Here is a 23,417-nt window from a genome sequence, read left to right on the forward strand (position 1 = left end):
TTGCTTTTGAAAGTCGTCCAATCAAGGGAAAGTTTTTAAGCAAAGCTATTTATGAGAAGGAAATGTTGGCAATACTCCATGCACTTAAGAAATGGCGACCCTACCTAATGGGAAGACACTTCAAGGTAAAAACGGATCATGATAGCCTTAAATACTTTTTAGAACAAAGATTATCCTCTGAAGAGCAACAAAAGTGGGTCACAAAGATGTTGGGTTATGACTTTGAAATCATCTACAAAAAAGGGAAGCAAAATGTGGTGGCAGATGCACTCTCAAGAAAGGATGAGGATGTGGAAGCATTGTTGTGTGCCATTTCTATTATCCAACCAGATTGGATAAACGAAGCAAGGGAGGAATGGAAGAATGACGAAGAAGTGTGGGCACTTATTCGAAAGCTACAACAAGATTCCAGTACTTCTGATACATTTAGCTGGAAAAATGATTCGTTATGGTACAAAGATCGCTTATACCTCTGTAAGAATTCCCAGCTAAAACAAAAGATTCTTATGGAATTGCACACTTCTCCCTTAGGAGGGCACTCAGGATTTTTAAAAACTTACCACAGGGTTAAGAAGGAATTTTTTTGGGATGGCCTTAAATCAGATATTCAAAAGTTTGTGGCGGAATGTTTGGTTTGCCAACAAAATAAAGTTGAAACAATTAAGACACCGGGTCTATTACAACCTTTATCCATTCCAAGCCAACGTTGGGAGGAGGTTTCAATGGATTTTATCACAGGTTTACCCAAGTCTGAGGGAAAGAGTGTCATCATGGTGGTAGTTGACAGACTTACCAAGTATGCACACTTTTGTGCATTATCACATCCATTTAAAGCCAGTACAGTTTCTACTGCATTTATGGAAACAGTTCAAAAGCTACATGGAAACCCAAAGATTATTGTAAGTGACAGAGATCCCATTTTCACTGGAAATTTTTGGACAGAATTATTTTCTTGTCTTGGTACTCAGTTAGCTCATAGCTCATCTTATCATCCTCAATCTGATGGGCAAACTGAGATAGTAAACAAATGTTTGGAAGGATATCTTCGTTGCTTTGTATCTGATAAACAGACACAATGGGTCAAATGGTTGCCTCTGGCTGAATGGTGGTATAACACTTCCTTCCATACAGCAACAAAAATGACCCCATTTATGGCACTTTATGGGTATCAACCACCATCCATCACATCATATTTAAGAGAAAATTCTAAGGTTCAGGCAGTGGAACATCACATCGAACATCAACAACAAGTCCTCCAACTCTTAAAGGATAACCTCGTGTTGGCACAAAATAGAATGAAACAACAGGCAGATCAACATCGCAGTGAAAGAAGTTTTGATGTAGGTGATTGGGTATTCCTACGGCTACAACCATATAAGCAAATGTCCCTAAAGCAAGCTAAGAAGGATAATAAATTATCACCAAAGTATTATGGTCCGTACAAGGTGTTGCAAAAGATTGGTACTATGGCATACAAATTGGAGCTTCCTGCAGCTTCTCGATTGCACCCAGTTTTCCATGTTTCATGTTTAAAGAAGGTTATAGGTGACAAGCTCCCAATTCAAACAATATTGCCAGAACTTGACGAGGAAGGAAAAATTATATTGGAACCGGAAGCAGTCACAGAAACAAGAACTCGACAGCTACGAAATCGATCAATTTCAGAGTATCTTATCAAGTGGAAGAACTTATCCGCTGAAGATTCCACATGGGAGGATGAGAATTTTATGCAGAAGTATCCAGAACTACTCAAGCGTTGAGGACAACACTTTTTTGAAGGAGAGGGGCATGTTGGGTCCCTATAATACTAGTGATTACCCCATTACTATTGTAGTTATACCCCTTATTTATATTGTTGTGCCCCTATTACCCCCATATTGTTATTTCTGTGCCCCATAGAATCCCTCTATTGTTATTTTTGTGGCTTTATATTATTATTGTTAGGTCGGCTGGATTATATTGTGACTCCTTAGACTCCTATATATAGAAAGGAGGTTTTTTCATTTGAATCATCCAAGAATTGTTCATTTATGTAATGTAAAGGAGGTTGCCCCCTCGAAGAGGCTGAATTCTAAGGCGTGGATCTCTCTTTTCTATCTTTTTGTGAGCTGGTTTCATAACAAAAACCCAATAAAATTCTCTTCTTATATAATCAGATCAAAGATTGATACCCAAGACCCAAAAGCCAAGACAAAACACTGCCACACAGACCCAAGTTATCTCTCCTTCAAAGCTTCGCCACCAAGTCAAAGTCAAAAAATTCAACTTTGCTCAAACATATGAAATCTAGTCATCTCCTGAATTTCAACTCTTTCATTTTTGGTCCTTGAAATCTCAGCCCTTGAAATTTTGGGCCTTCAATACCTTAGAAAAATTCACAGAACTAGGAAAAACAATTCTTTATATTCTCTCTCCTTTTGTCCTCCTCCTCTCTCCTTTGACTTTGTTGGTTTTTCCTCGTATTGGAAAAGAGATCGATGTACATGATGAGTGAATGAATGGTCTCCAAAGTGGTCAAGTTTCCCTCTATATATACACATCCAAGAGGTTGAATAGGTGGATCTTGGAGCCTAGAATAAATTTCTCCCAAAGAGGGTTGACTTGGTCTTGTGGTGGCACTTTTGACTATTTTGACTCAATTTTTTTTTAATACAATAAGTCGGAATGGGACTTTGACTCATGAAAAAATTATTTTATCGCAATAAACTCTAGAAGCTTAAGGACCTACTTGACTAATGAAAAAATAATAATAATTTATTTTCTTCTTTTTCTTTTACAAGAAATATAAAATGACACAATTACAATGATAATTGTGATATCCCTCAGCTTAATGATTTTATTGTAATTAGATGTGCATAAGTTCAATTTTATTTTTTTAATTGAAACAGTTATGGATTTTATTTATTTGAAAAGATCTTGGGTCTTTGCCGGAGCGACCCCTATTATATTGCAGAGTTCTAACTGCTGCTGATTATGATCTACTAGATTTTCAGGGCATTTGTACATAGCTTTCATTGTTTACAATTAGCAGTCCTTTCATAAGAGAGCTGCCTTTGTTTGCCATCTGATTAGCTTCACTGTTTGACTTTCTAAGAATATGATAAAACTTGCACGTGTCAAAGTCAAGGAGAACTCTCTTCAATCTGTCCAGGATTTTGTTGAGGCTGGAATTGCTAAACAATTTTCCCAACTTAAGGTTTTTTATTATTATCTCTGAATCTCCAAAAACTTGTAGGTCTTTGGCACCTTTGTCTCTTGCGATATGGCAAGCTTTGAGAAGCCCAAGTATCTCTGCTTGGTTGTTAGATTTCTGGCCTAATCCCCAATTGAAACAGTGTTTTGAAGCCCCATCTGGAGAGTAGATGACCCCCCAGCACCAGCGGCGCCGGGATTACCTTTAGACGCTCTGGCGAAGAAAATTGTGGATAAATTTTGAGACCGCCACCAAGATTGAAAGTTATCATCTTCATCTCTTATGTGCCATTCCTGATTTGTCTTTTGAGGAGAGAGGAGGTGCTTGCGCGGGAAAGGCTCTAGCGGGCCTAGCCATATTTTTCTTCAGGCAGTAACAAAGGGTCATCTTTGCAATAATGCTGTTGAGCTGCTTCCAGGAGAAAGGATTTAGCTTTTGCAGCAACTTGCAACGGAGAATGCCTCATCTCTCTGAAGATCAGCTGATTTCGAGCCAGCCAAAGCTGCCAACAAACATATTTAGGGAGAGCTGTCCAAATTTTGCTCCAGAATGATTTTGAAGGGATGCGCTGGGAATAGAGTAGGCTCCATGTGGCATAGAGATCTGCAACAGAGATTTGTGAAGGCAATATAATCTGAAATTCATGTAAAATAATTTCCCATACCTCTTTTGCAAAATTGCACTCCAAGAAAAGATGCTGGGCTGTTTCGAAATTGTTGTTGCATAACACACATCTGTGCGGCCCTGCTATATTCCTTTCTTCCAGATTGTCACCAGTTAAGAGTTTATTATGGGCCAGAGTCCAGAAGAAGAAGTTCACTTTTGGTAGGGCTAGGGGGTCCTAGACATTCTTCCAGAAGGCCGATGTTTGTCTGCTGTTTCTTGAGGCCTGCAATGCTCTGTAACCTGCAGCTGTGGTGTAGACTCCGGACTGACCCCAACCCCAGCTATCTTTCATGGATCTATTGACAGGGGCTGCTTCCTCGAGAAAGTCTTCGAGCAGGGTTTGTTGATGGGATAATCGGGCTGGGACTCCATGAAAATCCCATCCTGCCCAATCTCCACGCTGATCCCAAATTGAAAGGTCGTATATGGTGTTGACTCCTGCTTGCTTCAGCCAGTCCCTGAGATCAGCTATGTCCTCATTGTTATTCAGAGGTTCTTTCCCCATAATCCTGTCGAGCCATAGGTGGGTGCGTTTGCCGTTGCCAGGGATCCTGTAAACCTGTTTGTTGAAGAACTTGCTGCTTCTGCAGCATAATTTCCACACCTACGTGTTGTTTACTGTATTTGCATTCTGGAGATTGCTGAGGGATTTGTTGGGTCCGTACTTTGTATGCAACAAGACACTAACCGGATGAGAGGGCTCATGGATCAGCTTCCACAAAATCTTTCCTCCCAGCGCTAGATTGACGAGAGCTGGGTCTCTAATTTGCAGCCCTCCTTCTGTCATTGTTTTTTTCACCACGTCCCAGTTCACCAGATGTATTTTGTTTTCATTACCCTTACCTCCCTGCCACAAGAAATCTCTAATCAGTTTGGAGATTTGCTCCGTCACATTTCTTGGTGCTAGGAGAAATGCTGCCTGGAAGATTGGTAGCACCGACAACATGGCTTTTATTAAAATTACTTTGCCTCCCTTCGTCAGCCAATAGCCTCCCCACGCTGCAATTTTTGTTTTAATTTTCGAGATTATTTCGCTCCAAAGCGATCTTTTATTGGCTCCTGATATGATGGGAAGGCCTAGGTACTTGAATCTATCCCATGTTGCTTGACCTTTGAATTCAAGGAGTGTGGTTATGCTAGTGAGTTCCCTCTGATCGATATTCCAGCTAAAAACTTCACTTTTTCTCTCATTGATTAATGCCCCGGAGGCTCTGCAATAACTTCTGAGAACTGTGTCAATGGCTTTGGAAATTCTGATGGAGGCTTCGCCAAGGAGAAGGGGATCGTCAACAAATGGAGCGTGGTTCAGTGCTTCAGCTCCATGGGAAGGTTTAAGACCCAGAATGTTGTCGTTTAGTCTTTCAACGGTGAGTTTACGACTGAGAGAATCTGCCATTATGATGTACAGGAATGGGCAGAGAGGGCATCCCTGACTGATACCTCTCTGGGCTTGGAAGAAATTTGTGGGGCGGCCGTTGACTAATGGGGCAATCCATGGTTTGTCGATGCAGGCTTTAATAAGATTAACGAATTGGGTCAAAAAGGCAAAGGATAGAAGGACATTGCTGAGGAAAGAGCAGTCCACTCTATCGAAGGTGTTTTCCATGTCTAATTTAATCAACATACCTTTTTCATTCCACTGCTTGCTTGAGTGTATGGTCTCCTGAACTTGGATTACATTATCGAGAATATGCCTGCCTTCTACGAAACCACCTTGAGGAGAGGAGATCAGTATTTTTAACAGGGGCTTGATCCAGTTTGCTAACAGTTTAGCCAGGATTTTATATGAAGCGTTACACAACGAAATGGGCCTGAATCTTGCGAATGTCTCCAGATTGGTGTCTTTGGGGATTAAAGCGAGGTAAGTGGAGTTGGTTCCTCCACCTATCTTGGCTTTTTTCATGAACCAACCTATCATTTTGTGGAGATCTGCTTTGATAAGATGCCAACAAGCTTTTTAGAAATGGATTATAAATCCATCAGGCCCAGGAGCCTTGTCTGCATCCATGGACCAGATCACGTTTATGATTTCCTCCTTGGTGATTGGCCTGTAGAGAGTTGCGTTTTCTTCAGGGTTGATGAGAGAAGGGATGTTAGCGGTGAAGGCAGCAACTTCCTCATTGTTGCTGTGAGTTCCTTTTCTGTAAAGATTCCTAAAGTGGGTTTCAGCGGCAACTTTGACTTGGTTAAAGCCTTTGCAAACATTGCCCTTAGTTGTTTTGATTTCTACTATGTGGTTCCTTGACAATCTCGCTCTATATTGTCGGTGGAAGAAGGAGGTGTTTTGGTCTCCAGCCTTCAGCCACAGACTTCTGGATTTGAGTCTCCAGTATTCTTCTTCCTTTCTGAAAGATTGGTGTGTGGATCTTTGGGCTTTTGTCTCTTTATCCAACAACTCTGCTATGATATCTTTGCTTTCCATCTCTATTTGCAAAGTCTGTAATGAATGGACTGATTCCTTTCTTTGCTCGGTGGGAGTGGGGGCTGGTCTCTTTATCCAGTTCTTCAGAGCCTCTTTTTTGGCTTTCAACTTTTGCTCCCAGACATAGCTTGGGGATCCCATGAAAGTTTTGGCCCAAGCTGCCTTCACTGTGTCTATAACACCTTCCCTCTTGATCCATAGAGGGCTGAATCGAAACGGAATGGGTCCCAGGTCTTCTTCATCTTCCAAGAGGAGCTGAATAGGCTTATGGTCAGAAGCAAATTTAGGCAGAATTTTAGTGATGATTATCTTTTTGTTCATCATTATGGAGCTTTGTACCATGAATCGGTCTAAACGTGCTAAGATGTGATCTGTTCCCACTCTATTATTGGACCAAGTGTAAATGCCGCGGACAGGATTGAAGTCCAAGAGATCCCAGCGCTGAAAGAGCTCCTCTACCTCGTCTAGCATGGGGTCTCTGTTGCTTGACCCCCCCCCCTCTTCTCTTTTGCTTTCATAATGATGTTGAGATCCCCTGCTATGATGATATTGCTGGGGGATGAATGCTCTAAAAAAGTGGAGAGCGAGTTCCAACATTCTCGCTTTTCATAGTAAGACACTGGGACATAAAGATTGAAAAGAGAAATAGTCAACTTACTTGCTTTGTGCATCAATTCCTTAAAGATCTAGTGCTATGTTTCCAGATGATCTTTCAGATGAAAAGATCTTCATTCCAGAGAGTTGCCGGTCCTCCAAAAGTTCCCCTTGAGCTGACAGCTTTGCCGATTCTTTTATTCCACTTTGAACTGATGATCTCTAGAAGGGCTTGGCCTTCTATGTTGGTCTCTTGGAGCATGAGGATATCTGAGGGTTCCACTTTCATAAGATCCTTGACTGCTTCTATTTTGGAGGGGTTCCCCAGTCCTCTACAGTTCCAAGAGACGAGATTCATTATTTACTTGAGGGAGTGTTGAGGCCTCCCTTGGAAGGCCTTGGTCTGATATTTCACCCAATAGACATCTCTATTGTAGCTTGACTTCCTTGTGTTTTGAGTCTTTTTGCCTCCTCCTCCCTCTTTTCTTTGTGGGATTTCCTTCCTGCTTTTTTCATTTGTAGCTCGTAGGTTTCATCCTCCGAGGAACTAGAGCTTTCAACTGGTTTTTTCCTTGCTATTTCTGCATATGAGGGATTGGAGGGACTGCCTTGGATGGCCTCAGTCCGAGTTGCTTCCCCTTCCTCTTTATATGAGGGAGGAGTGTCCACCTGTTCTACATTCCCCCGAGCTAGGGCTGTTTGTTTTGAGCACTTTCTGTCCCTTTTGGTGTTGCTTCCGTTCCCTGGTTGGCTTTGGCACTGTTGGGCCTCCGTCCATGTTGCCTTTGCCTATTCCTTTTTTTGAGGTTGCATTCTTCTGGACTAGTGTCCATTGTTTACAGTTCTTTGCAAAGTGTCCATGACCGTGGCAATGTTTGCATTTAAAGGGTAGCTGTTCATAGTCCAACTCCTGGACATGCGTCCAGCCAGCCAGCTACAGTGAGTTTGATAGCTTCTGGTAACCCCTCTTCTAGGTCCACTTCTAAATAAATACGGGTGCAAGAATACTGGTCTTTTCTCGCAGCTTGATCTATATATTTTCCCAATGCATTACCTATGATCTGAAGGGATTTTTGGTTTTTGGTTCCGGCAGTGAAGTGGCAAATGGGGAAGCCTAACCCAGACCGGGACAACAGAGGGGATATCTTGGGTGGGATCGACATCAGGAGACCATTTGTTCAGATAAAGACCTTGGGGTCCCATGAAATACGGTCCATTTCTAAAGATTAATCCTCTGTCATCTGGGTTTTCGAAGATAAACACAAAGAAACCCTTACCTACAAAATAACTTTTGACTCCCTCTTTGATCATGGGCTTCAGTTCCTTTGGGTCCATTCATCAACAGACTTGGGAGATGGCGAGAGGCCCGTGAATTGACCTATAAGGTTCAAAGCTGCTTTACAAGTTTCTTCTTCTGGTAGGGCTACGGATGGAATCATGTCTAATTTCTGTTGAGAAGCTGGGGGGCCGCTTTGGACCAGCGGCTACCATTGATCTGAAAGCTAACACCTCCGGGGGCGGCAAAGGAGGGGGATCAGGGTCCTGCTGGCCTCCATAGACTAGGCTGGGCGGACGAAAGGGCGCAAAGGCGAGGGTAGGCAGTTGCAGCTCACGTGCGAAAAAAAGATATTAATCCTCAAATGTGCATAAGTTCAATTTTGATTTAGTGATTTTATTGTAATTAGATGTTCATAAGTTCAATTTTGATTTAGTGATTTTATTGTAATTAGATGTCCATAAGTCCAATTTTGATTTAGTATGAGACAGATAAACATTTAATTATGAATAATTTTGTTGATAATAGTTATTGTAAAGTTGTGATTATGTTTTTATTTTATGAATAAAGACAAAAAATGGGAAATTAATGGCTAAGTACATATGGCTGAAAGAGGAAAAAGATTGCAATATTATTTTAGAAAACAATATTATCCAGTGGGTGATTAGATTTATTTATGAAATTATTATATTGGCCAATTAAATGTTTCCTAAAAGATAGGGAGCTGTCTTCAGAAGTGGGAAACAAGAACTCATTAATGAACAATTAACTACTTGCAACTTGTTGGTGAGAGGAAGACAATTATTAACCACCCAAAGAGTGGTAGATGGATATTATCTGAGAATTATCTTTTTTTTTTTTGTCTCAATTTATTCTGAGAGCGGAATCAAAGAGACTAAAGAGAAATAAAAAGGAAGAAATAGAGAAAAATAAGATTGAAGGCCTAGTTTGCTCAAAGGGATAAGTATTGCTTGCAATTAGCCATTTTATTTCCCAGAATTATTTATCAAATAGTGTCTTCTATCAATGTTCTCATTTGATGATAGGAACAATAGTTTGTCTCTAATTTCCTTAACGTTTTATACTTTACTGTTTATTTTGAAAATATTGTTTTGAATATAATGATATGTTTTGTTGAAGAGAAATAAATGAATTACTTTTTACAGTAAATGTAGAGACAAGATTGAGAATGAAACCAAGTTAAGTATTGTCATTCGTCAAGTATTAAGTAAGTGTACAATGATAGAGTACTGTATGAAGAAAAAAAAATTAATTACGCTGTTAGATTCAAATGTAAAATATTCATTTTATATTCTACGTATGTACGTGAACATTATCCAGTAAAATAGAAAACTAATGAATAGAGAAATAATATATGTTATAAAGCAACAAAGTTGATTTAGGAGCGAAGTACGAGTATCAGGAAAAGAAATAGAGCATGCTATATACACACATATATCAAAAGTGTGATTGGGTGTTGTATAAAACCAAATAGATATCAGGAATACAGAGAGGAAATAGTAGAGAATGAACTAAAATATTTGGATGAGATTTGCGAAAATAAGCAGTTATATTTAGATATATAAGGCAAATTAAAGGTTACTATATGCTCTTTGAATAAACCTTGCTATACCATTTTTCATGCTATATATGTATTCTACTTGTGTACGCGAATAATATCAAGCAAAATAGAAAACTAATGAATAGGGAAATAATATATGTTATAAAGGAACAAAGTTGATGTAGGAGCAAAGTACGAGTATCAGGAAAAGAATAGAGCATGCTATATACACACATATATCAAAAGTGTGATTGGGTGTTGTATAAAACCAAAAAGATAAATATTAAGATTACACAAAGGAAATAGTAGAGAATGAAGTAAAATGTTTGGATGAGATTTGGGAAAATAAACTGTTATATTTAGATATATAATGCAAATAAAGGTTACTGTTATATTTAGATATATAATGCAAATTAAAGGTTACTGTAAGCTCTTCGAATAAAATTTGCTATACCAATTTTCATTATATATATATAGTGCTATAGTAGTAAATCTTAGGTATAATCAGTATAGCGAGCTTTAGAAAGATAAAAGGAAAAAAAAATATGAATGACGAAGATGTCTGAAAGTAAACTTATGTACAGTTACTAACCATGATAAATTAGCACTAATATAGGTCATAAAAAACATTTTAGAGAAGAAGTGAAAGTAAACTTATGTACAGTTACTAACCATGATAAATTAGCACTAATATAGGTCATAAAAAACATTTTAGAGAAGAAGAGAATAACAATAGTATCAAAATATGCCAAACCCAAATCTCGTCAACCTATAGAATAAGTCTTTTACAAGATATATTATGAAAAATAAAATATAATTCTATCAATTTGTATATGGTGGAATTGTCTAGTTTAATACAAAGAAACCAAGAATATAATAAAGATAAAGTCTGAATGAAAGACATATTTCTAGGTGTTTGTATTTCTTTCTTAAAAAATTAAATATATAGATGTTGATAAGAGAACAAAGCTGATAGAGAGCAAAAATCCTGCTATCAGATATAATACTTCTACAAATAAAGGAATATTGTCTTTTCCTTGTCTCACAGTAAAAGGAAAAATTAACAAAAGCACATAGTGCATAATTTCTGTCTTCATAGACATAAGAATTTCACCTTTCCTCAATGAGAAATCGGGGAGGCTCAAAGAAGGATTTCCAACCTGGAGAAAATAACAACTCAAATGTTAAAAACTAAAAAAACCCAAAAAATTTCTAGTTGTCGAAGACACTCTGGAGCGAGCCAAAACAATGAATACCTGACAAAGGTAGAACAAAACTATACTTTGTCACCGTAGGGTAAAAGGATTTGTAATATAAAAGAATTTGTAATCTAGGAATTTTGTCATGAAGATAAACAAAAAAATACCTGGGGTGATCGATAACTTGTCAGAAAAATTCCCTTTACGAAGAAATAGAGGAGGAGTAGTTAGATAAGAATAATATTTAAATCATGTAATTTTTTAAAAGAATATTTATTTGGAGCAAATGAATAGAAACCCATATAAATATGCAAGAAAAATTCGTTACAAAATCCAAACTTGTATTCAGATAAACAACAACTGCAAATTTGCTCGTAAACTGTAACTCATAAATACTATCGGAGCTGAAATAAATACTCTTATCTTTGGCATAATCATTGACATATTGCAGGTGAAAATTCCATGAATTCGAAAACAACACAAGTCAGTGACCTCTGAGTGATAGATGAAAGTAGCGTACCACAGGAGAGAAACTAAAAATCCACCTGTAGCATTAAGCCGATGAAGATGGTGGAGAGCCATTCAAAATAAGGGTTAACCTAGCTGCAGAGTGGCATGACCAAAGAAAGGTAAATGATAAATGAAATGGTGGAAAAGAGATCTGAGAGAAGTCATCAACTAAACCACAAAACCATAATCACTTTACGATCATCGATATAGTAACAAACAATCTGAGCCGTTGAATTAAACCATTAGGGTACAATATATGTGGAAACATAGCTGCAGTTCCCGCTTCTTTATACAACACTTTGGAAGCATATCGACATCAAAAATATATCAAGGAAAATAATTTAATAATACCACATTGATTAGTGTATTCATAGTCAATGGTTATTTATATAACCAGTTACCACACTGTAATGCATAAAGGTTGGGAATTTACCCATACAAAACAAGTTGTATACGGTAGGTGAATCATTAAAGAATCCCAAATGGTTGGTTCTTTTGGAATAAGGTGATGAACTCGACTAAATGATGAGAAAGCATTGCATACTAAACTCCACTTTTCTTTTATATAGCAATTGTAAACTCCACTTTTCTTTTATATAGCAATTGTAGGCATACATATGGTAGGTAAGAATAATAAACAATACATGTGGTAGGTAAGAATAATAAACAATATATTTATGTATGATATATGGGTATACTAGTGTTAGAGTTGCAAGTAAACCTATGATATATGGGTATACTAGTGTTAGAGTTGCAAGTAAACCTAGCAATTGTAAACTCCACTTTTCTTTTATATAGCAATTGTAGGCATACATATGGTAGGTAAGAATAATAAACAATATATTTATGTATGATATATGGGTATACTAGTGTTGGAGTTGCAAGTAAACCAACAATTATAGGCTTGAAAAATAATAATAAACATTGGTCTAATAATCTAAATGTAAAGTAGATAGACAAAGAATATATAAAAAAAATAAGAATAAACATTGGTCTAATAATCTAAATGTAAAGTAGATAGACAAAGGACTAAGGAATTATTGAGATTAAATTTTAGGACTTAATATTTTAAGTCTATATGTACATGATGATGCGAGTAAAGAGATTACTGCTCGAAGATCTTTTGTAAACAAGTCAGTAAGAGATAATAAATTGTATAATTGGAATATGAATACCATACTAAAAAACTACAACCATATATACATAGTCATTGAGAAATATAATTTCTAATGAATCGAGTATTAATATTATTATTAGAAATTGGTATAGAGGTCTTTAAAGTGGTATCAAAGTTGTAGTTACAACATTGGGTCTTCTTTGGGTCCTGGAACTGAAAATTATTATACCTTTCATGAAAAAGTTGTATAAAAGAACTAAAAGCTAAAAGATGGATAAATATTTAATTGACAAACTTCTATTGGATCACCAAGGGGTGATGCATAACATGACATTGAACTAGGAATGGTTGGGGGTGGAACTAGTAATGTAGAAAAGTAAGATTCTGAATTATTGCAAGTGATAAGAAGTTTGAAAACAAATTTGGATGATATTAAGGCTAATTAGGAAAGGTTAGTCAAATCTAGAGAAGAGCAAGAGGAGATCAATGGATACTTGTTAAGGAAATTGGAGAATGATAAAGTCAATAAAAAGACTCATATGAAAAGATCTAGGAGTAAATTGGTTAGCACCACATGCAGAAGTAACTCAATAAATTCTAGTGATAATCAAACTAATGATTCTAATGATCAAGAAGAACAAAGATCAAGTAGAAGAACTTTCTTACCTAGAAAAAGTAGATCATCCTCCCAGTTACAGGGAGAGTTTAAGAAAAATATACCTCCCATTTTCGATGGTGTATTTGAAGGAGCAGAGACGTGGCTCAGTATGTCCAAATATTTTGAAGCTTACAATTATCCAAGTAATCTTAAGGCAAGACTGACCACTGGTAAGGAAACTTTATGGTGGGAAGAAAATAAAGTTGTTAAAATAATCAGAATCAAGAATTTAACTTGGAAATTTTTCAAGAAATAATCTAAAAAGAAATACTTGACTCAAAGGTATTTTGATGAAAAAGCTAGGGAGTTTCATGAGCTGAAGCTGGGACAACTTACCATGGATGAGTTTGTTAACAAATTCATGAGTTTATTAAGATATGTTCCTTACTTGAAGGAGGAGAAAGCAAAAATACAAATATTTGTTAGTTGTCTACATTTTTCTTATACAAAAAGAATTGAATTTGATCAACCAAAAACAAAGGATGGAACCATTAGAAAAGATAAACTATGTTTTAATTAGAGCAAACAAAAGGGGGAAGTTATAAAGGATGGGTGTAAAATAAACCTAAAAAAATCAATAGCAAAAGAAAGGGGTTTAAAAATCCCACTTTTACTAAAAGTGTACTAGCTAAAAACTACAATAAAAATTTCAATTAGCAAAAAAACATTGGGCATAAGGGAGGATTTGTTATAGGAAGAAAAAAATTTAGTGAGATAGTGAGACCACCCATTAAAATGTTGGGGGTGTGGTGAAAATCACCTGTGGAGAGACTTTCCATAAAATCCATTGAAGAAGAAGACTATGTTAAATGATGTAGCTTGCAACATACCAAAAATTAGTGCTCCTTTGGATGGAAGACAAGAAGATCATTACTCAACCATGGTTGAAGTCTAAGGTAAAATTTATTACAAATATGTATATGTGCTTATAGATCCAGGATCTACATTAAGTTATGTTTCCCCTACTGTAGTTGAAAGGTGTAAACTTGCAAAGGAAAAACAATATAATGAAGAAAACTAACACACATAAAATAAACTCAATAAAATAAACACTTAGAAATATAGAAACCAGACATGGCGAAAAAGGCCTAAGCCTTACAACATTCCTCACATTCTCATTATTAATCAGTCCAATGTACAAATAATGATAATAGTACAAATAAATACATGAAGAAGTTGGTCTCAAGATAGTACATCTATCTTGGACACTATGGTTGAGATATTTTCTCAACAAAACACTAATCTAGGAGAACTAGTTGGAAAGAATCTCTCATCCTAACTAAACTCCCTAGTTTGAGGAACAAACTCTTAATTCTCAAGATTTGATTTATTTAATTATGATTTTTGGATTTATAATTGTTTTATTATGAGAGTGAGGCTAACATTCCCCCCCCCACAATGATAAATCCAAAATAAGAATAAGGAACCCTCTTCCAAGTTCTCAAGTTGATCCTCAAAAAAGCATTTGCCTTAAAAACTGCCAAAGTTGGATGCTGAAGAAACTGCAATACGAAGAGACCATGAGTCAACTGCATGTCTGATTCATCTTTGAATGTTGCTTGACAACTCCATCACGTGCCAAGTTGCAAAAGGATCCATCTTTCCTTTGCTTGAAATCAGCATCCTGTGTCCACTGACAAAATATGAATGCCCACTGGTTGATGACGTTGAAAAACAACTCACGGTTTCTTTTGTTGTGTTTGAAAACTGCTAATGGTTGACTTTGCTGTCGATCACCCACTGGAGAATTTGTTGATGCTCACTTGCTGATGAAAATGCCCACTGGCTGCTTCACTAATGTTGTCGAGACTTTCAGTCTGACAACCATTATCAATTTCATTGACATTTCCCCCCTTTGTCAGCTGAAAGGAGAGACAATTATTTTCACTTGATTTCTGAACTCCCCACCTTCAGGTGTAGGAGTGTTTCACTGGTGTACTCCCCTGTTCAACTGCGTAAGAGTACCATCTTCATTTTTACTATTGGCTACAATATGTGTGAGTGAATTCGATTGTAAAACTTTTACAATCCTCTGACTATGGATGACCATTCCTAGGGATTAATCCATGAATAATCGATCTTCAATCTGCTTGATTTTTGTTGTTTGCTGCATTGTGTTGATGAATGATTTGACTTTCCACAATGGTGACAAGGATGGAGATCAAAATAGTGATCTTCCAGATGACCGGTTCTTTGACAATGAAGGCATTTTGATTTGACTGCAACTTCAGTTTGCGCACATGTTTGTTTGTCTACAAATTTCTCATGGCTTGTTGATGTTATGGAAGAAAGTTGGACTAAATCAGGGACCACTTCGACACTTGAAGTTGGTTGGATTAGTGACTTGGAATCAAAATCTTTATCTTCATCTGTACGAATGAAAGACTTAGAAACATCACTCTTCTGTTGCAACTCATCTCTTTGAAGTTGCGACTCCAATTGAAGAAACTCAATCATTTCATGTGCATGTGGAAGATGCACTTGAATATCAACAAGAGTTGTTTTGCTAATGTTCACCATGTCACCCGTTGATGATAAAATTAAATTGTTACGAATTTGGGAAAATTGAATGTGTGTCGCCATGTTAGCTTGCTCACTTTGAATTCAGGTTTGCTTGTACTGTTGCCGGTTGCTAATGACTTAAACACTTGCTAGAGTTTTATGACTTGGTTGTTTGAACTCTTGATGTCACGCTCGCTTGATGACGATCGCTTTGCTTGAATGCTTCACTGACACTTTGTGCTTTCTTGAATGTACTCACTGAATGTGCTGATTTTTAAAAAAGGAAGGGTGTCGAACACTGTCGAAAATGCACCCAAGAGACAAATGACAAGTTCAATCTTGATGACTCAGTTGAAGACTTACTTGACTTAATGTATTCACCTTAACAATTCAAATTAGGGTGTCGGTTACAACTGAGAATGCACTTGTACAATTCAGTTAAAAAATGTTTATCTGCAAGTGATACAAAAAGTGTTGATGATGTTGATGTCGTCTTGGCTTGAAATTCTTGATTTTGTAGCATCCTTAACTTGATTGCTTTGATTACATGATGTGAAATGTGCTTGCTTGGAAGATCATCTTATCAAGTTGATGATGTGACACTTTGTGCTTGTGTACTTAAGCTTGATTACAAGAGCTTGATTAAGAGTTCTTATACCTAAGATTGCTTATGTGCATGTATTTTTTTTCTTTTTTAAGCATAATACAAAGAGATAATTTGAACACAAGTCATGCACACAAATTCATTACACACGGTGTACCTAAGATCCCCTTATTCAATTTCAGGCGGATCTAAGACACAAGCACCACAAAAATTAAGATTTTATTAATTACTGGAGTACATCAGTCTTCAATATCACAACTTTGTCATGGAAACTTCTCAATGAGAATGTCACACTTGCAAACTTTTGGAAGCAAATTGTCTTCAAAAAACTGCTTGTAATGACTCAATCGCTCTCAAAGTAAAAGATTACTTTGAATTACAACAATGAATTTCTCTCAAACAAATTCACTTATCACTCCAAATACTGAATATGCATCTTATGACTTCACAAAAGCACTTATGACTCCATTACATAAAAAATTACAAATACTCCTTATCTCTCCAAAATTACAAAAATCACTTCTTACTTCTCACTTCAAAAACACTTATCACTCCAAAAATATTACAAAATATACTCCTTATTTTTCCATTACAAATATATATAAAAAACTTTATGATCCACCTTATCCCTCCATTAACTTTAAGCTCTTTTCTTCTAAAACTCCCATGAAAATAATTTTATGAAGTTCATTTTAAATAAAAAATATAAGTGAATTTTACGCTAACTTTAAAATGTGAATGAATCTACTTTTTAAAGCACACATCATGCTTTGAAAAAAAAATCCACATCCTTTGACCGTTTAAAATAACTCACCATTGGTATGAAGTTCTCTCAAGAATTTGTTTTGGGCACACAATACTTTACGCACAGCTTAATAGCAACCATCTTAAGCTTCCATGCAATTCTTCCACGCTTCTCACCTTGGTCTTCACATGTCCTCAACAGCGTGTATGCTTTGTTTAATTTGAGACAACACCAATTTCCATCTATCCAAAGGAAAATTTGTCCAAGCATTCACAATGCTTGCTATTCCTGCTCCACGGTGGCTATGCTCATGCATCTCTTAAATCCGACTATATTACTCCTCTTCCACGGTGGCTCTTTTTGGATGGATGGTGACCATGTCGAATGAAACTGAGGTAGTGCCTGGCTCTCAAGCCATTGTGCAACAACATTTTTAACCAGGATATCGAGTTAGAAAAATAACTCTGTTTTCTAGTTGATTCCAAAGTTCCCTTGGGTGTTAATGTTCGGGACAAGCAATCCACTAGTATTGGCTATATATTGGATGAATAGGATGAAGAGTATGACCGTGGTAAAAGGAAAAAGATCAAACAATTACAATTTGAATATGGCATGAATGACTTCAGTAGGAAAGATTCCAGTGTCTCACGTATACACAACCTCTAGTAGCCTATTTTCGAAGCGGCCGACACAAGGCAACATGCACTGTAGCTAGATTCTGTGCCATGTTTCAAGATGATAAAATTTTCCCCAAGCATGGGGGGAACAAATATTCATCGATTCATTTTCGAATATCAAATATCCTTCTCGGCTCAGATGTAGCTGGCGTTGAACTGCGTTGTGCCCTTGAAGAGCGAAGACTCCTGGGCTCAGATGTAGCTTCACGTAGGACGATTTTTTTTAACACGACTTTGGATCACCGAGTTACTAGAGGATGCACCGAGTTGTCTCAAGATCTTAAGATGAACAATCTCAAATCTTTAGAGGTAACATCATGTCCCCTGCCCGAGCTTCCATTTAAACGGGTTGAAGGAGAAATAGAACAGAGTTGAATAGACTGGACCAATGTATGTTTCATGGTGGTCTTTGTTCGAACATTCAATTCCTTTCCTTTGGAATTCGTGGAAATCACCAACTCGCAGATCTTGCTCAAATTCAATGATGGAGGATGACTGGGAAGTTGAGGATTTTGTGCCAGTATCTCCAGTCATTGCCAAGGAGAAACCAAAAGGCACATGGGATGACAAAGATGCTTCAAATGAAGATGTTAAAGAGCCTTGGGAGGATGGAGAGGTTATTGTAGAACCAACGCCTACATCAAAACTTGAACCAAAGCCTGAGAAAAATAAAGTGAGTGAACACAAAGTAAAGACTACAAATGTTCAGGATGAAAAGCTTCTAGATCTTGTAGCAAAGAAACTGCGCCAACAAAGGCTTGTAGAGGAAGCAGACTACTAGTCAACCATGGAATTGTTTGGTAAGAGCGATAGTGACAAGTCACTGGACAACTACATCCCTAAATCAGAGGAGAATTTTATGGCGTATGTTGAACTTGTTGCACATAAACTGAGACCATTTGAGAAGAGCTTTCATTACGTCACTCTGTTCAAAGTTGTGATGCGGCATGCACAATCAAGCTGTTATGACACTAGCTCACAAAAAGATAGAAAAGATAGATCAACGCCTTAGAATTCAGCCTCTTCGAGGGGGCAACCTCCTTTACATTACACAAATGAATGATTCTTTGATGATTCAAATGACAAAACCTCCTTTCTATATATAGGAGTCTAAGGAGTCACAATATAACCCAGCTGACCTAACAATAATAATATAAAGGGACAAAAATAACAATAGAGGGATTCTGGGGCACAGTAATAACAATATAGGGACAATAGGGTACCACAATATTAATAAGGGATATAACTACAATAGTAATGGGGTAATCACTAGTATTATAGGGACCTAACATGCTCCTCTCCTTCAAAAAAGTGTCGTCCTCAACGCTTGAGTAGTTTTGGATGCTTCTGTATAAAATTCTCATCCTCCCATGTGGAATCTTCAGCGGATAAGTTCTTCCACTTGCTGATATACTCTGAAATTGATCGATTTCATAGCTGTCGAGTTCTTGTTTCTGTGACTGCTTCCAGTTCCAATATAATTTTTCCTTCCTCGTCAAGTTATGGCAATATTACTTTAACTAGGAGCTTGTCGCCTATAACCTTCTTTAAACATGAAACATGGAAAACTGGGTGCACTCGAGAAGCTGTAGGAAGCTCCAATTTGTATGCCATAGTACCAATCTTTTGAAACACCTTGTACGGACCTTAATACTTTGGTGATAATTTATTATACTTCTTAGCTTGCTTGAGGGACATTTGTTTATATGGTTGTAGCCGTAGGAATACCCAATCACCTACATCAAAACTTCTTTCACTGCGATGTTGATCTGCCTGTTGTTTCATTCTATTCTGCGCCAACACGAGGTTATCCTTTAAGAGTTGGAGGGCTTGTTGATGCTCGATGTGATGTTCCACTACTTGAACCTTAGAATTTTCTCTTAAATATGATGTGATGGATGGTGGCTGATATCCATAAAGTGCCATAAATGGGGTCATTTTTGTTGTTGTATGGAAGGAAGTGTTATACCACCATTCAGCCAGAGGCAACCATTTGACCCATTGTGTCTGTTTATCAGATACAAAGCAACGAAGATATCCTTCCAAACATTTGTTTACTATCTCAGTTTGCCCATCAGATTGAAGATGATAAGATGAGCTATGAGCTAACTGAGTACCGAGACAAGAGAATAATTCTGTCCAAAAATTACCAGTGAAAATGGGATCTCTGTCACTTACAATAATCTTTGGGTTTCCATGTAGCTTTTTAATTGTTTCCATAAATGCAGTAGAAACTGTACTGGCTTTAAATGGATGTGATAATGCACAAAAGTGTGCATACTTGGTAAGTCTGTCAACTACCACCATGATGACACTCTTTCCCTCAGACTCGGGTAAACCTGTGATAAAATCCATTGAAATCTCCTCCCAACGTTGGCTTGGAATGGATAAAGGTTGTAATAGACCCAGGCTCTGATACCAAATGTTATGAAACCATCTCACAAAAAGATAGAAAAGATAGATCAACGCCTTAGAATTCAGCCTCTTCGAGGGGGCAACCTCCTTTACATTACACAAATGGATGATTCTTTGATGATTCAAATGACAGAAACTCCTTTCTGTATATAGGAGCCTAAGGAATCACAATATAACCCAACCGGCCTAACAATAATAATATAAAGGGACAAAAATAACAATAGAGGGATTCTATGGGGCATAGTAATAACAATATGGGGACAATAGGGGCACCACAATATTAATAAGGGATATAAATACAATAGTAATGGGGTAATCACTAGTATTATAGGGACCTAACACAAGCTCTCCACTATCAAATTCCTTCAACTAATAAACAACGCCTATCCCAACACTGTTCATGCATGCTAGTTAACTTTTAACCACTCGACCTTCACAGCATCACACGATCTTCACGATGCTATGATTGTTTTACGAAGATCATACTAGCTCTGATACCAATTGAAGAAAACTAACACACATAAAATAAACTCAATAAAATAAACACTCAGAAATATAGAAACCAGACATGGCAGAAAAGGCCTCAGCCTTACAACATTCCTTACATTCTCATTATTAATCAATCCAATGTATAGAGAATGATAATAGTACAAATAAATACATGAGGAAGTTGGTCTCAAGATAGTACATCTATCTTGGACACTATGGTTGAGATATTTTCTCAACAAAACACTAATCTAGGAGAACTAGTTGGAGAGAATCTCTCATCCTAACTAAACTCCCTAGTTTGAGGAACTAACTCTTAATTCTCAAGATTTACTTTATTTAATTATGATTTTTGGATTTATAATTGTTTTATTATGAGAGTGAGGCTAACATATAAGCCCTGGTTAGTACAGTTAGCCACAAGATCTAAGAGAAAAGTGACTAAAATTAGTAAGAATTGTACAATGAATATGAATGTAATGCAAACTACCCTTAATATGAACATCTTATCACTAGGATCTTATGATATCCTCATAGGAATAAACTAGCTAGAAGGAAATAAAGTGATATTAAATTGCTTGAAAAAGTCCTTTACCTATGTTGATGATGGAAGAAAATCTTGTATGATTCAAGGGATCCCAAGAGAAATTTCTGTTAGAAAAATCTCTGCAATGCAAATGAAGAAGTATGCTAGGAAAGGATGTCAATTATTCACTGTTCAAGTACATTATTTTTCTGAAAATAAAAAACAACATCATTAGAGGATTATCTTGTACTAGAACAGTTCAAGGATGTATTTCCATAAGAAATACTAAAATTTCCTCCAAGGAGGGATATTGATTTTACCATTTATCTTATACCTGGTGTTGTTCCAGTTTCCAAGGTCCCATACAGAATGAGTGTTCCTGAACTAATGGAGATGAAGATTCAACTACATAAATTGTTGGACAAAAAGTACGTAAGAGCAAGTGTGTCTCCTTGGGGAGCACTTGTGTTATTTGTGAAAAATAAAGATGGAACATTAATACTGTGCATGGATTATAACAATTGAATATGATGACTATAAAAAATAAATACCCCTTGCCAAGAATAGATGATTTATTTGATCAAGTTAGAGGATCTTCCATATTCTCTAAAATTGATCTAAGGTCAGGATACCATCAAATCAGGATTAAGGATGAAGACATATACAAGACGACGTTTCATACATGCTATGGAAACTATGAATTTGTAGTACTTCCATTTGGGTTGACTAATGCACTTGCTACACTTATGTGTCTCATGAACAATGTACTAAGGAAATTCCTAGATAAGTTTGTCATTGTATTTATGACAATATTCCGGTATAGTCTAATAATAAGGAAGAGCATGATCAACATCTGAAGATGGTACCCAAACTCTAAGAGACAATGAACTATATGATAAATTCAACACATGTTCATTCTACCAGCACAAATTCGTTATCTAGGACATGTAATATCAGAAGAAGGAATAGTTGTAGATCCTGAGAAGATAAAAGAAATTATGGAGTGGCAAACACCCATGAATGTGGAAGAAGTTAGATCCTTCATGGGCATCATAGGCTATTATAGGAGATTTATAGAAGGATTCTCTAAACTTACTTATCCAATCACTAGCCTGTTAGCGCTCCTTATTTTCCCAAGGCTGAGAAAGGAAGCCAAGGAGGTAACCTCATACCAACTTTCGACTTGGTAGCTAGCCCTGCCAAATCAGAGAGGGCTCTCTCTAAATCAACCTCACAGCTAATGGAAGTGACTGGAGAATATGAGGATTTTAGGCTAGGTATCAACTCAGTAGGGTTTGATTAGGGTTTGCTGGATAAAGAGCACTAGGTCTCAAAACTAGGTCAAGTAATCCTAAAGGTCATTTGTAGACATAAGATGGGGCAAGGTAGGTGAAATCAATGACTCAAAATGGTTTTTCATTGTAGTGTGGTGAGGAAGATATAGCAGGAATTAAGTGAGCAAAGGCATGAATTCACTTGTCTAGAAGAAAAACACTTAAATGCTTATCTTAAACAAAAATAGAGCATTAAACAATGATTTATGTTTCAACTCTTAAAAGATAAAGCATAAGGAGAAATATATATGGTTGCTAAAAATATCTAATCATCAAATATATAAGAAAATACAGGAAAAACAAAGCCACTAACCACAACACAAGAATCCCATAAAAATAGCTGCAACTGTCTGTTATATTTCTGCAATAGTCAAGTACACTAGTTCGAAGTCTGAGTTACAAGTATCCCACTTCCTTTACTTTCTTACAAAACCCTAGGCAACCCACCTGCTCAAATGACCTCCTTATGAAATATGATGAATTTACCTCATGCATATGAATGGGTTCATATATTGAGATCTTTCCTCCTTTAAATTTCCTCTTTTCACTGGTCTCTTCCATGTTTGACTTTGCTTCTGACAGGAAACCCTAGTTTCACACAAGAATGGGTAAGGGGGCTTGAGCTAGAAAACAAGGGTGAAAGCGCAACAAATTGAGGGGAGGAAATGAAGGGGAAATAGGATAGGATAATTTGTGAAGAAATTATGGGAAGTAGGGAAGTGTTTTAGGAAGACAATGAGAGTGGAATTTCTCAATTTGAGTGAGGGAAAGGGGGTGAAAAAGGGAAAACACAATCCTAGCCTAGAAGCGCAACAACTAGCTAGGGTTGTGTGAGAAAATGATGAAATGACTGAAATTAAGTGAGGGGAATGGTGGGAAATGTCTGATGATGGATATTAGGGGTGTATAAACTTAGAAACAAAGGAATTTCC

At 36.9% G+C, this 23,417-nt stretch overlaps 1 protein-coding gene and 1 pseudogene across 1 annotated transcript; one reads left to right on the forward strand and one right to left on the reverse strand.

Annotated features, from left to right (window-relative positions):
- Nucleotides 1–5,816: 5,816 nt before the first annotated feature.
- LOC149146671 (uncharacterized) lies at nucleotides 5,817–6,752 on the reverse strand. Its single transcript, XM_089452832.1, has one exon. The coding sequence runs from the start codon at nucleotides 6,750–6,752 to the stop codon at nucleotides 5,817–5,819; it is 936 nt and encodes a 311-aa protein (XP_089308958.1).
- Nucleotides 6,753–18,165: 11,413 nt separating this feature from the next.
- Nucleotides 18,166–18,736, forward strand: LOC149146672 (uncharacterized; annotated as a pseudogene).
- Nucleotides 18,737–23,417: the final 4,681 nt, after the last annotated feature.

The sequence above is a fragment of the Pinus tabuliformis genome, chromosome X (genome assembly GCF_031772625.1).
Source record: "Pinus tabuliformis cultivar Carrire ecotype Pingquan chromosome X, CPIR1, whole genome shotgun sequence".
NCBI classification, from domain to species: Eukaryota; Viridiplantae; Streptophyta; class Pinopsida; order Pinales; family Pinaceae; genus Pinus; species Pinus tabuliformis.

Excerpts from the sequence above, each read along its gene's own strand:
- LOC149146671 (XM_089452832.1), bottom strand. The coding sequence starts at position 6,752 with ATGCTAGACGAGGTAGAGGAGCTCTTTCAGCGCTGGGATCTCTTGGAC.